The 14,246-nt window shown below is 62.3% G+C and overlaps 1 protein-coding gene across 1 annotated transcript; it reads right to left on the bottom strand.

Moving 5' to 3' along the window:
* Positions 1-6,206: 6,206 nt before the first annotated feature.
* Positions 6,207-13,140, bottom strand: CLBA1 (clathrin binding box of aftiphilin containing 1). Its single transcript, XM_045799325.2, has 5 exons — positions 12,470-13,140; positions 10,715-10,845; positions 9,201-9,330; positions 8,052-8,165; positions 6,207-6,979 (listed from the first exon to the last, which is right to left on the bottom strand). Exons 1-5 carry the CDS (start codon positions 12,899-12,901, stop codon positions 6,815-6,817), a joined length of 972 nt encoding a protein of 323 aa, XP_045655281.2. The 5' UTR covers positions 12,902-13,140; the 3' UTR covers positions 6,207-6,814.
* Between the last annotated feature and the right edge of the window lie 1,106 nt (positions 13,141-14,246).

The raw sequence follows: 14,246 nt of genomic DNA, 5'->3' as shown, positions 1-14,246 counted from the left end.
AAACTGTGAAAATTGGTAAAAGGACACCTTGTTTAGAATGGCATCAGGAGGCCGGCAAGGGGCAGCACTCCACGCACTGACCACTGCAGACACAACAAGAAGACCCAGCCCTTGCTCATGGATACTGTGTTACCATCCCAGCAGGAGGAAGGAAGGTTTCCTCCTCCCCTGGCAACAGCCCAGCCGATGAGAGACAGTCACGGCTCAGCCAATGGGAGAGAGTCCTACCTAGCCAATGAGAGACTATCATGGCCCAGCCAATGGGAGAGAGTCCCAGCTCAGCCAATGAGAGACTGTCATGGTGCAGCCAATGACAGATGGCCCAGCCTAACCAATGAAAGATTGTCATGGCCCCGCCAATGACAGATGGTCTAGCCTGGCCAATGAGAGACTATCATGGCCCAGCCAAAGGGAGACAGTCCCAACCCAGCCAATGAGAGACTGTCACAGCCCAGCCAATGAGAAGCCTCTATACTTTGAACTCCCAGTTTGCTCCAATAGACTTTCAGTTTACATCAGGCCCCTCCTCCCTCCCCCCATAAAAGCGCCTCCTGGGCGTTGTTCTCAGGACCTGTGTGTCTGTGGTTTTCCTTAGCTTGCTTGTCCTGGGTTGATATTCTCGGTCTTTCCCAGAAACTATCCTCTGCTGGTGAAGTAACGGGCAGTTTTGTTTTCAAGGTCAACAAGCACCTTGTCTCTGTATGATTTAAGAATTACATTTTCGGTCTCAGTAGCTGCAGCGCGCACCTGCCAGATGTCAGAGAAGAGCAGTTGGGAGAACCGGTGCGCTCAGGACCGACAGCCGAGCGGGGCCTCCGCCTGGGGTGTCCCCACCTCACTGACACAGCTGAACCCTGAACTCCTCCCTGCTCCTGCTGGCGGCCCTTCCTTCCCCCCCCCCTTTGCTTTTCTGGCTGCCTCCCAGCGGCCCGCTTCCATTCCAGGGGCTCCCCCCCCGTGGGACGCCACACGCCCACTTGGCCCCCGCCAGTTTCAGGAGCCAGCCCACCTGGCTGCCCTGGGCAGGGCCAACTCTGCAGGCCCTCTGTCATCCCATCCGGGCTGGCTGGTGGGCACCTGAACGCGGATGCCCCTGGAAACATCTGAGGGCCTCCAGAGAGGTCAGAGGCAGGTGGGCAGTTGCTGGGGACGGATCTAACCTGCAAGTGCAGGACTCGGTCTGTCCCAGCTCCTGGTCGGCCACAGCACGCTAAGACTGCTGTCTTCACCCCGCCTCTCCTGCTGCCTCTCTGGTGGGGTAGGGGAGCTCTGTGGTTCTGGGCTCTGGGCAAGGGAAGCAGGGTTTGAGGGCAGCAGGTCTCGGCTCCATGTCTCCAGCTGCTACCGAGCGTGGCTGAGCTTCTGCCAGCCCTCCTTAGTCAGGAGGGACTTCGGGTATGCCTGCCACCCGCTGCCCCTGCTGCCTTGGCTTGTGGCTCGAAGGGCAGGCAGGGCACCATGCTGCTGCACTGGGAGCCTGTGGACGGAGGGGAAGCAGGTTTGAGGCATGGAGCTGACAGCCAGCCTGTGAAAAATTCCAGCGGGGCCCGGCCCTGACTGACAGCCCCCAAGGTCACACAGCGTGGCCACGGATGGGCCTTACGTTGGAAAAGCCTTCTGAACCAGCAGTCGTAAATGTACACGGAGCTTTCTGGGTAGCAGTGAGAGGAAGAAAGGGTTGTCACAGGGCAAGCTTATTAAGAAGTGCAGCAAAAACTCCAGAAAAGCATGGACATGCGTAAGGCGGTGGTTGGTCAGACTGCTGCTTTCCTGGAGTTTGTGACATTTCTTGCTATTGCCTTTTTAAATTCTTGGAAACGGTTTCTTTTCTCATTCTGTTCTCTTTTGGTGGCTAATTTTGTCCTTGTAGTTTTGTAGTCGTTTGGGGAAAAAGCCCCCACATGTGTATAAACTGCAGGGCTGGCGCGCTGGGGAGGGCCGCGGGCCGCCCCCACAGGAGCAAGCTCACTGACGGTGGGGGCCCTGGGCTGTCGGCCGTCGGAGCCATGTGGCCTGTAGCTGCGCTGGCCGTGTTAACCCTGGAGCACTGCGCCTACTCGGAGGCTGCCGTCTAAACGGCCGTGCCCTCCCAGCACCTGCTGGCACGTTGGTACCAGCTGACCGGAGTCTGAGGAAGGCCACAGCTGCTGTCCAGACACTGGGCCCAAGGAGGCGCTGCTCCACGGTGGCCCCACCTATCAGATGGCGGAAGACCTAGGGCCGAGAGCAGGGCAGAGGCCAGGCTGTGCTTCCTGCCCCTGCGCCAGAGGGGCCTAACCCCTGGAAGCCAGCCTCCAGGAGGCCTCTGGCCCGGGTCTCGCTCTTTTCCCACCTAAGCTACAGGGCTGAGCGCGTCATCAGCACCAAGTCACCAGATGCAGGACAACCCACTCCCAGGGAGGGCAAAACAAGGAGGGGAGCCTGGGTCCACTGTGGCCCCGAGCAGCTGCTGAGCACCGCGAGTCAGTGACCTGTGGCCTGTTGTGCCCTCATGCTGGGGGTGCCTCTATGCCCTGTGTCCCGGGATCCACCTACCCCAGGGCCCAGGTGGGGCAAGGTCTTTAGCCAGCGCCTGTCTGCCCAAAGCCCAGGCCTCACAGTGAGGACGGAGACGTGGGTGAGCTCCGCGCCCCGTGGCCCTGCTGTGGGGGCCGGCCCAGCGGGATAGGGAAGGCTCCCGGGGGAGGTTTGTTGGCGTGTGTGTGTGTGTGTGTGTGTGTGTCTGTTGGACGAGGCACATAGAGGATGATACCCTGGGGGTGGTTTAAGGTTTGCTTCATGTCCCCCAAATTCCTATGTTGAAACCTAGCTTCACTGTGCTGGTGGGGGGGGGGGCTCTGGAAGGTGCCCTCGTGATGGGCTTGGGCCCCTGTCAGAGGAGCTGTGTCCGCTTGCTTCCCGGCTGCTCTCTGCCCCGTAGACGCACCGTGAAGGTGGCCGGCTGTGAGCTGGGAGAGGCCCACAGGACTGTGGGAAGGAGCTTGTCAAAGCCTCCCACGTGGTCGCATTCTGCTCCAGCAGCCTGAGCCCGCTGAGACAGCATCCCCTCCAGCACCCCCTCCTGTGGGCTGCCCCGCACCCACCTGGTCCCCGCTGAGTTCCAGAAGCCACCCGCACTGTGAGCTTGGTGCTCAGAGCCCCGGCTTCAGCCCCTGGGTCATCCTTGCAGACAGACCCGGTGGCCCACTTTGAGGGGCTCCGATGATGGGGAAGGGCCCTGCCGAGACCCTGCCCACTGGGGCCCCACATGCAGCCATGGGGCCTTGTGCCGCTTGTTGCAGGCCAGTGGTGGGGGCGTGATGATTCTCAGGGAATGGGGGGCACTCTGGCCACGGAGAAAGCTTCTCCTGCAAGAGTAGAAACATCCTAGAGTCAGGGAATCGGCACCGGCCTCTGCCTGTTGCCACAGGTGGCCAGTTGTGAACTGTGGTGTTTGTTTTTTCCTTAAAGAAGCATAAAGCAGGTCTGAGATGTGGATACATTTTGCCTGTAAATACATATTAAACTTCAGGACTGCAATCCCGTGTCGCGGTTAGAAAACGAATACTAATTCCTTCCCACTGGCCGACACTTGGTCATACTCACATGTCCCCGCTAGCTGTCCTTTCCCTGTCACTTTGTCAGCGGGAAATCGCGGTCCGGCTGGAGACGATTTACACGGGGAGGGAGGACGGCGCCGGGTCTGTGAGGTGGCAGCCGTCGGGGCATATCCCGCTGGTTCCGCCCGGGTGCTGGTTACCGTGTGTCCGCGTGGAGGACTGAGCCTTGGCTCCTGTCTTCACTGACTCCCCATGTGCTCCCCATGTGCGCTTCTGCTGTCCTCACTTCCTTTCTTCTACTTTCTTTGAACCTAAATCTCTCTCCTCCTGCACAGCCACGCGACAGCCTTGCTCATGGCTCTTACACTCGCCTCATTCCCTGCCGCTGCCCCCCCCACCCCCATCACGGCGGCCCCTCCAGCGGCCCCTCCAGCCTCTCTGTCCTCCGTGCCCCCCTGGGGTGCTACACTTGCCAAGTGTCCTACCTGCGTTCTTCCAGCGTTGCCCCGTCCTCCCCGCAGGGCCGCTTACTGGGCTGGTCCAGATGCGGCCTCCAGCCTGCGGTTGCCAGGGGCCAGGCCCCTGCACGGCAGCCTCCGCGGGCCTGCGTCTGAACTGCTGGGCGTGTGGAGTGCTCCCTGTCCCTCCGGGCTGGGCTCCCGTGCGGTCAGAGCGCAGTCCGGTCTTCCTCCTGCAGTTCCTGCTCGGGCTGCAGGTCTGTGCTGTCAGTTTTGGAAAGTTCTTACGTTCTCTCCTCTTGGCTCCTGCTTCTGGAACCCCAACGATGTGGGACCGCACGGCCTGGCGCTGCCCCCGGGTCCTGGGCACTCTGCCCTGTGTCTTCTCCCTCTTTCTTCCCTCTGCATCCTGCTCGGATGGTTTCTGCTGACCAGTTCATGCTCACGGACTGGTCCTCTGCGGGGCTGGGCCTGCCGTCAGGCCCGTCTCAACAATTGCTCGCGGACGGGTGACGGTGTTCTTTTCTGGCACTTCCATTTTGTTCTTCTGTGTAATTTCCGTGTCTGTCCCGTGTGCGTTTCACTTTCCCACTGGATCCTCACTCCTACCAGTGCCATATTACGGCCGGCCTTGGACCCGCACTGATTGGACAGCTCCGCTTCTGCTCCTGTGCGCCAGGGATTGGGTTCTCGCATTTTCGTGGTCTTGCCATGTTTTGCTGACTGCTGAGCTCTCGGTAAGAGAACAGCAGAGACTGAAGTTGGTAACGAGGAGCCCGTCAGAGTCCTGGAGGGCTGAGTCTTCGCCTGCCGTGGCTGGGCCTGGGCCCCCTGCAGCTCCGAGAGGCTTCCGTGTCTCCGGGTGGTGGCAGGGCTCCTGCTCTGCGGGGCCCGAGGTCTGAGCGCTGGCCGGGCTCTGGACATCAGCCTGCCCTGCAGAGCCTGGCCACCATGTGTGCAGATCCCTGGAGACTCCCTTTGCCCCCATGCCTGGTCCTTCCAGCCTGCCGTGGGTGGCCTGGAGCGCCTGGGGCAAAGGCCCAGCTGCCCCGCGGAGCCTCTAGAGTGGGTAGCAGGAACCCCGGAGCACCCCTCAGAGGGGGGTCTCTCGCTTCTCCGGCCCCCACTTCTGAGAGAGGCTGGCTTCTTGGGGATTTTCTGTCAGCCTTCCCTCCTTACACCCCACTCTGAGCGCTCAGCAAAGGCCGAGTGCTGGACGAGAGGTCCAGACCTGCCTGGCGCTGGGGTTCAAGAGCCAGTGGGCGTGGAGCTGCCCTGGGGTCCCCCTCCTCCCGCTCTGTCCCTGGGGCACTGAACTGAGCTAATGTGGGCTCCTTGGTGCCCTCAGCTCTGTGATTATTTTGTAGCCGATGGCGGCACCTTCTGGCTGGGGTGACAGGGCCAGCCTGTGAATCCGAGGGGACCAGGCAGCACTCACTGTCCCGGTTCAGAAGGCCCCTCCTTGAGCAGCCGGGCCAGACACCCGGACACTTGATGTCTGCTTGGACACGGAGTGAAGGCCAGGGACAGCCCTGGCCTCCGGCTTGGGGAGCAGGGCTGGGGTGCGCTGGGCTGGCTGGGGGTCAGGAGAGCTCAGCTTTCTGAGGCCTGCGAGGCGCTGGCTCAGGGGCTGCCAGCAGCAGGGCAGGGAGGCCGCCGTGGGGAGTTCAGTGCCAGCGTCCGAGAGTGACTCTGGGGGGAGGAGGCAGAACACAGAATGGCTTGTTTTGGGTTCAAGTCTGATTTTAACCAAAGGCTGGGAAATGATGGCACATCCCAGCAGGTCTCTGCTGGTGGGGCCCTAGGAGACCCCAGGGCGGATGCTGCCCTTTGGTGAAAGAGGCATGGCGGAAAAGCAGTTTCCAAATTTCCATGTCTTTCTGGCTGAAAATGAAAAATTAGGGCAGATTTCCCAAACATACAGCACTAAAAAAAGTCTGCTTACCCCTTCACATAAGCCTCAAAGACACCTGCATTCTGGTGGAGAGTGGCGGCCAGCACCCTTCCCCCTGTGACAGGCGACATCTGCTGGTCACCGTGTCACTGTTCGGTCTGACACTGGGGTTGATGCAGCATCCGAGGCCAGCCCCCACCCGTGGGCTCCCAGCCGCAAGTGTGGCCCGTGCGTGCGGGGCAGCGGACGGGCCAGGGGCTTGGGGAAGGGGCTTCTGGCAGTGGTCCGCAGAGAGCACCTGAGCCGGCAGGAACATAGGCTTGTCTGAGCCATTTTATTTAATAAAATTTTACAAAAATCAGTGCCTCCACCAGAAACAGAGAAAGGTTGCTTGGAGTCAGAGGGGAGGGCCGGGCGCAGAGAAGGGCCAGTGGACGGGCAGTGCGCGGGTAAATGCTCCCAGGGCCTTCGCTCTCCCCCAGGTGTGACAGTAACGTGGTCTGGTCTCCCTGAGCGTGTGGACGCTGCCTCCTGTGCACAGTCCCAGCAGAAAGCCAGGATACCCGGGTGTGCCCCGGCAGGGCCATGCGGGCGGCCAGGCCTGGGGTCCCTCCCCGGGTGCCCTCAGGGGCCAGCAGCACCTGCACCGGGCAGAGGGCCCCCAGTGCCACTTTGCTTCATGTCAGGCTGGGGCGGAGCTGCTGGGGACCCTGGGCAGCTCCTTCCTGTTGCGAGCGGCTCTGCCGAAGGACGCGCTCTTCTTCTAAAGTGGTCAGACCCCGACGTGCACCACTGGGCACACGACAGGTTTGCACAGGGCATCCCCGGAAACATGCCCGCAAAATAGTTCCGGTTTCCAGGACCAAAAATCAAGCCAGTAAGAAAATGTAAAACTCCTCATAAAAATACAAACTACTCCCGTTTTAGCAAATGTCACTATTAAACAAGGTCATTTTTAGGTTACGAGGATTGAAAATCTTCTTTTTCCACGGAACTGTGATGTGCTGTCCATTTCTGCATAAGGGGGTCTTCAGAAAGAGGCTGCATGCCAGCAGGCTCCCCTCTCTGCCGCCGGACGTCCCTGAGAGCTGATGGGAAAGGAAGGGCACGGTCAGGGACTGCAGAGGCCAGCGGGCCGCCTGTCCCCGGGCCGGCCTGCTGCACCTGCCACTGAACCCCGGGACTTCCTCTCCTCCCGCCCAAGCTCCTGTCATCGTGCAGTCACACAGAGGTGCGCAGGACAGAGTGGACAGCTCCGTGGCCTCTCTCAGAGCAAAGGCAGCACCACAGCACCGGCTGTGCCGTGGGCCCAGGGCCACGCAGGCCTCTTCATCCCAAGTGATCCTATGACCCTGGCCTGAGGGCCTAGGTGGGGTCACAGGGCCCTTCCTGCTCGTCTGCAGTGTCCGTGGATTTCCACCTACCAGCTGCTGTGGACACGTGAGCTACTGTGAGTGATGCTGCTGTGGATATTTCTATGTCTTGCTGCTCTAAGATGGCCCCTGCCTGTCCTTCTAGAGGTTTCTACCTCCTGCGCTGGAGATGGCCCTGGCCCGTGCAGCCAGATGACAGGGGGCCTCCCCTGCGCTCTGTCTGCCCGGTTGATCAGGTGGTGTGTGCTCCCAGCAGCCAGAGGCAGCAGCCCGACCCCTCCCCAGCCAACCACCATCAGAGCAGACCCTGCAGGTGCATGCCCCCCAGGTGTCACTATTCTCCTGGGACAGGGATACGTGCAGAGCGAACCCCCAGTCCCAGGGGGAACAGGCCCCTCGAGGCTGGGCACCACTCCCCGCAAAATCTGGCCCATGAGTGGGCAGGCACCCCCACTCCCAGGAAAAGCTGTGCCCTGTCCTCAGAAGAGGGCGGCAGGAGAAGCCCCTGCCTGTGCACTCCTCCTTCCCGCTGCTGAGTGGGGCCTGTAGTGCCCCTCGTGTGTGCCTCGCCAGTCACCCCGCCTGCCCTGCTGCTTCCCTGCAGCCCCCCCTGCCGCCCACCGGTCGCCCAGGACACCTGCCCACCTCCCAGCGCCCAGTGGTGCTCTGCCCGCCCCAGACGGCAGCAGTGCTCCTTTCTCCCGAGTCCATGAGACTCAGGTAGCAGGTGCCAGCACACAGACCCACGCGGCCGGCATGGCCAGGGCCTGTCCCGGGGGCAGCTCACCTTGGTCTGGATCAGGGCTCTGCAGGGCTGCAGACGGAAGGTGGGCACACCCAGTTCTTCAGGCTCTTTGAGGTCAGAACATTCCAGAGTGTGACCCGGGTCTCCAGAAAGGTTCTAGTGAGACAAACCACTGTCACCCAGCGGAAGAAAGATAAAGGACCGCTTTCTCTGCGTTTGCCTTGTTAACCCAGACCCCTCTGGCACATGCCACTGTTAAACTGCAACGTGGTCGTGTCTCGGTGTCCACGGGGCCGGGGCAGCCCACTGGTCTCCACCCTCCCGTCACCCAGCTCACGGCCACTCTCTCCCTCCAGACCTGCAGGCCCCACCGCCACCTCACGTTTTCCACCGCCCCTGGGGTAAGCCCCGCCCCCGTGCCCCCAGCCTGGCTGCACCCGGAGCTCTCCCACCTCCCGCCTCCTGTTCAGGCTGCCTGTCCCTCCCCCATCCTCCCGGCTGTTTTCCTTGCACAAACACAATGCCAGGGTGGCCTCATTGGGCCGCTCTGGCTCCTTCCACCCCTTGCATCCCTCCTGGCCGGCCCCACGTGGCCCCTCAGCCCACACAGCAGCCATCCCCGAGGCCTGCCAGCCCCTTTTAGGTTTTCCATGTTTGAAAATTTCCATAATACTAAAAAACAGAAGAGGGTCTTTCCCACGTCAGGCACTAGGGACCCACCTGGTGCCTAACCTCACAGCTCTGCCTGCACCTGCTACTCGGCTGGCCTGGTGTGGCCCCGCCCCGCAGCCCCCCCCGAGCAGAGCCTGCTCCTGCCCGGGCCCACTTCTCCGCCCTCCCCTCTGCTGGGGAGCTCCCCCCCCCCGCATGCTGTGCATATCCTTGTGCTCCACCACGGCACCTCCTCCACCACGTGCCAGGGGCTGGGCTGCACCTGGACATCGGTCAGCCTGGCACGGGGCAGGTGCCTGACACCGACGCGCTGAACTGTCTCGCCCCTTCCCTGCCTGTGTTGCCTCACCCCCCCACTGGAAACCAGTGTGTTTTCTCCCCCACCTGCTGTTTTCTGGCAGCAAGGCCCCCCTACCCTCATGCTGTCCGCATAGACGGCTCCCTGCAGCCTCAGGGTGGCCGGCAAAGTCGCTGTGGAGTCCAGCTGCACCCTCAGGAGCCCCTGGACACCTGACTCACCTTCCAAGCAGCATCTATTCCGAGAACAAGGAAGAGGTTTTCCTGGCAACGGGACTCGCTCCAGAGACAGCGAGAGGCCGATGTGCTGTTTGTGTTCTGAAGGGCTCTCCAGAGTCTTCTAGATTCAGAACTGGAAAAGACATATGTTAATTAAAAGGTGACTGAGAAACCTTCAGAACAGAAGCCAAGAGGGCACCTGCCCCCAGGGGTTGTGAGAACACAGTGCTCCCCTCCGAGACGTCTCGTGTGCTGCTTTCTGCAGACGATGAGTGCCCCCCACGAGTACCCCAGCACTCCTGCCTCCTCCCCCGGCACCGCCTGGCTCAGCGTCACAGCTGAGTGGCCCCTCCAAGGGGCCGACGCTCCTAGAGGCCCAGTACTTCGCGGTTTTGTTCCTGACGACCTCAGGTACCACGAGCCCGGGGGCCACAGGGACACTTGAAAACCAGGGGTGGGGCAGTGCTTAGAGGACGACCACTGGGTGTCTGACATGCACCATCCACACCTGCGAGCCACCCCCATCAGCCACGTGCTGCCCACGGCTGCTAGCGCAGCTCCTACGAGGGAGGAAGGTGTGCACGTAAAGAACCACAGGAGGGACAGTTATGCTAAGGGCCCACATCATTTCCAAGTCGTCCTCATGCTTTCACACCCCAAAGTCACAGCCACCTCCCGTCACACTCAGTGTCCAGGCCTGCCACGCCTGACACCCAGGACCACCCATGTCTCTGGGTGTCTGAGGCTCATGCTGCCACCAAAGTTCCTTCCAGCTGCCTGCTGGCCTGGACCACGCCCTGGGGAAGCGCTGTATCCAGAGGGCACACAGCCTTCTGGGTCACGGTGGTGACAGCCTTGTGGGCTTCAGGTCTCCGTCCTCAGGCCCCTGCTGGGGGTTCCCTGGGACGGGCACCAGCTTGGACCCCAGCAGTGGCCCTGACTGGACGCAAGGCCAGAGCCCAGAAGGGCGGGTCTGCAGAACTCTCTGACAAAGGGGGCACAGAAGTCAGGAAGCCGGCTCACGCCGACTTCACCCCCTCCTCCTGTGGCCTGGCCCCGTGGACCTCGAGCTGCACTCGCTTTCCCTCAGCGCCCAGTGAGAGCGCATCTGAGGACACGGCCATCCGCTCACACCACGTTTGTGATCTCTGGGGAACTAGCCCGGGGCCCGCCGGCCTTGCCGGCAGCGCCAGACACACAGGCTGACCCTGGGGGGCACCGGCATGTCTTCTCTGGCTGAGCGTCAGCCGGTCAGGTCCCCGGGAGGGCTCTGTGCCCACGGCCCAGACCCTCAGGCCCCACCGCACGCCCGGCACTGGCACTGAGACGCCAGGAGCTGGCGCCCCCGTCCACCTTGTTCCAGGTGAACGCGACTCTGAGAGGGGTGACCGGGGCCTGAGCATCAGCCGTGCTGTCCGGTCCCTCCTTGAGGACCCCATGAGCCCAAGGCTGCCAAGGTCCACTTGGTCAAGCAGAAGTGTGAGCTCAGACTTGCCGCAGGAACGCAAGTTCATTACCACGGTGGAGGCCCAGAGTCACAGCCAGGCGGCTCTAAGATGCTGTCTAACGGGGAGACGCCTTCAGTTGCCTGCTCGGCTGGCACCTCTTGAAAAACAAACCTGAACACGTCCTCATAGCTGCGCGGAAGCTGAAAAAAGAGAAGAACACACGTTGCGTCACCGTACGCCCAGTGTGTAGTTTTGGTGCAGATGAAGCGTGTGAAGGCTCGTACTGTCACTGCTGCTACAGCAAGACATGCCTGCTCTGCACGCTCCCGATGAGAAGCCCTGGGCGCGGGAAAGCGGGGTTAGGGCACAGCACTCGTGAGCTTCGTCAGTGATACACGAGAAGGAGGCACCTGATGAAAATGGTAGTGTTTCCTGTATGTCAGCTGGTTGGGACATCTACCCACACGGCCGTAAAGGTGGCCCTTCCTGGACGAAGACCTGAGGTCGGAAGGTTGGGAGTTAGTGTGAAGTGCTGGAATGAGGGCTGTCCAAAATATGGCAGGAGGTGACAGGAGTGCAAACCAGGAGGCTGGAGGTGAGGGCGGGTATGCACCCTGGGCAGGTGGAGGTGAGGGTGGGTGTGCACCCTGGGCAGGTGGAGGTGAGGGCGGGTGTGCACCCTGGGTAGCTGGAGGTGAGGGCGGGTGTGCAATGGGCAGGTGGAAGTGAGGGTGGGTGTGCACCCTGGGCAGGTGGAGGTGAGGGCGGGTGTACACCCTGGGCAGGTGGAGGTGAGGGCGGGTGTGCAATGGGCAGGTGGAAGTGAGGGTGGGTGTGCACCCTGGGCAGGTGGAGGTGAGGGCGGGTGTACACCCTGGGCAGGTGGAGGTGAGGGCGAGTATGCCCTGGGCGGGGGGCTGGAGGTGAGTGTGGGTGTGCACCCTGGGCAGGTGGAGGTGAGGGCGGGTGTGCTCTGGGCTGGTGGAGGTGAGGGCGGTGTGCAGTGGGCGGGCAGGGAGCCCTGAGAGCTGCTGGAGGTGTGCGTGTGTGCAGTGCATATATGCACGTCAGCTGGGTGCAGTTTTCTGCATTCCCCTCATGTCTCCTGCAAAGTTCACGTTATTGTCAGATTGTTCCCTGAGCTATTAGCCCCACTGGAAGACGAGTCCTGTTTTCAGAACAAGCCTGCTAGCAGAGTGGACTGCACGGAGAGTGCCTCCCACCAGATGTCCAGGGAAACACTGGTTCAGGAAGCAGTTCATCCCTAGAACCAGCGAAACCTTTTCTCTCATCCCTTCCTCATCTGACTCTTTCTGTTCTCATGGTGTTCGGGGTTTCGGGCTAAGCCCTTGGGAAGACATGGCAGAGAAAGAGGAACAAGGGAAGGAAGAGGAAGACAAGAAGAGAGGGATCAGATGCAGTCACAAAAAAGGTGAAACCGGTGGTCAGGTCAGGAAGGGCAGCGCCAGGGCCAAGGGGATGCGGCCTGGGCTCCCGGGGCCATCTCCAGCACCCTGTCATCACACACAGGCGGGAAGGGACTCTTGGTGAGGCTTTCTAGATAAGGAGAGTGAAAATTCGGACAAAAAGCTCTTTCCTGGTGTGCCCTGAATGGAGCAGGGAAAGTGGGCTGGCAGGATGGTGGAGGCCGCCATGCCTGGCCCCGGGAGCACCAGGCACACAAGGGGCCCTGCTCCTGAGTTGCCCCCATCGTGGTCAGGAGGACAGGACAGCCAGATGCACAGGCAGGGACCAAGGCCAGCAGAGAAGCAGACCCCCTACCGGGCCAGCCCATCGACGCCAGAGGGTCTGCTGTAGAAATACCTCATAAGGTGAGCTGCCGGAGGCTTCTGGCACCCCAGGCCCGCCCTGGGGAGGCTGGCGAGAACCGCGCTCCTTTTGGGTAGAAGCCACTGTCTGCCGCCGAGGATGTGGGGGTCTCTCCGGGCGTTCAAAGTTTGGGAAGAACTGTTCAGACTTGGACGAAGATTCTTGAAAGCCTTCAAACTCCCCCCAGGCGCTGTTATGCTCCCCGGGGTCCGGGCCGCCGGCGGGGCAGGTCGAAAAGCCCTCCCCGCCCCCGGAGATCCGCTCCGCGCCAGCACCTCTTCGTCCCCCGGGCGCCTTGCTCGCACCGCTGTCTTTAGAAGCCGGGCACAGGGAAATGTCGCCTGCTTCCTCGGCGAGGTCGCTCGGACACCTGCTCGGAGGGGGCGTCTGGCCAGGCCCTGGCCCCCGCTGCCGCTGGCCCTGCATGTCGGTGCCGCCCGGCCCGCATCCACGCGATGGGGAGCTGGGGAGGTGAGCACCGGACACCCACAGCGCTGCGCCGGAGACGCCCGGGGCTGCGCGGGGCGGGGGCGCGGGGGGCGTCGCCCCAGGGCGGGGCTGAGGGCAGCCCGGGGCCGGGGTCCCCGTGAAGGCCCGGCCTGCGGCCCCGGCCCGCACCCACCTGGGCTCCCGGGAGCAGCTGCCGCCGCTGTCCCCACGCCCGCCCGTTGCCCGGCAACGGAGCGCGCCGTCCCCCGCGTCCGGCGCCGCCGCCGTGACGTCAGCGCGCCGGCCCACCCCGCCGTGCGCCTGCGTGTCTCCCCCCTGCCCCGGCCCTCCACCTCCGGTGAGGAGGGGCCCTGGTTTCATTGGAGCGGCCCCGGGCCTTCTGGAGCCCTGACTCGCTAGGCCGCCCAGAGCGCGCCCTGCCCGGTTCCGCGGCGCGCGCGGGCCACTGCAGTGGGGCTTCCTCCCGCAACGCCCGGCCGATTCCCGAGTCCCAGGACCGCGCTCTTCCCAGCGTCAGGGCAGTTGGGGGTCCGCAGCCCCAGGAGGAGCAGGCCCGGTCTGAGCCCGGGACACCTAGCCCGTCCTGTTGCCACCCGTTCCCGGGCAAGGGCACTACTGCGGCAGCCTGGCCCGCCCGCCAGCTCCCTCCCAGCCCTTGCAGACCCTTCCTTCCCCATCCGCCCGCACCTCCAGGCTCTCGAAAACCACCGTGATGAGTGCCCTTGACTCCATCCTCCCCAGAGGTGGTGGAAGCCCTGATCCACACTTCGCTCCCCGGGCTCCCTCCATGCGCACATTTCTCCGCCCTGTGACCTCCTTGGGCCCTGTCCTGTCGGCATGAATCACCTGCTCTCCTTGGTCCTCGTCAGCCCAACTACTGAAAATTTTAATTTTGAAAATTACCAGATGAGATCATCCCTGACGCCTGGACCGCAGCCTCCTGTCCCCTCCCGTGTTTCCGGAGGGTACATCAGCCAGCAACGTAGTGTGCAGGCGATGCAGTCTGACTGCCCAGCTCTGCGCAGACACCTGGGTGACCCTGCAGAAAGGTGGCCAGATGCTGGCTCTCCTGCCTTGATGTCACCCGGTGGACAGTGTTGGGCCCAGGCCTTTCTGCTGTCTGCCCACCACTTGGACACCCTCATCCATTGTTCTTGCTGTCCTTGTAGTCCAGGGAGCTGGAAAGGAGTAGAAGAAGTGTTGTCCTCGTGGACAGGTGGGGAAACTGAAGCCCAGGCCCAAAGGCCCAGGTGAGAAGTGTTGCTGGGGCTGGAAGCAGCCCTCGGGAGCGCAGCAGTTTCCCACACCCTGTCTGGGCCTC

Source organism: Ursus americanus, chromosome 26, assembly GCF_024610735.1.
Source record: "Ursus americanus isolate L20-20 chromosome 26, mUrsAme1.1.p, whole genome shotgun sequence".
In the NCBI taxonomy this organism is placed as follows: domain Eukaryota; kingdom Metazoa; phylum Chordata; class Mammalia; order Carnivora; family Ursidae; genus Ursus; species Ursus americanus.
Note: the sequence above shows the minus strand (reverse complement) of the source record. Positions and strands in the feature narration are given on the sequence as shown.

Bases quoted from the DNA above. Each gene is read 5' to 3' on its own strand.
- CLBA1 (XM_045799325.2), bottom strand. From the start codon at position 12,901: ATGCAGGGCCAGCGGCAGCGGGGGCCAGGGCCTGGCCAGACGCCCCCT. The intron at 10,846-12,469 runs GTATTTCTACAG...CTCTTTTTTCAG, and splicing joins CCGGCAGCTCACCTTATGAG to CTTCCGCGCAGCTATGAGGA. The intron at 6,980-8,051 runs GTGAGCTGCCCC...CTTTCCCATCAG, and splicing joins GAGCCCTGATCCAGACCAAG to CTCTCAGGGACGTCCGGCGG.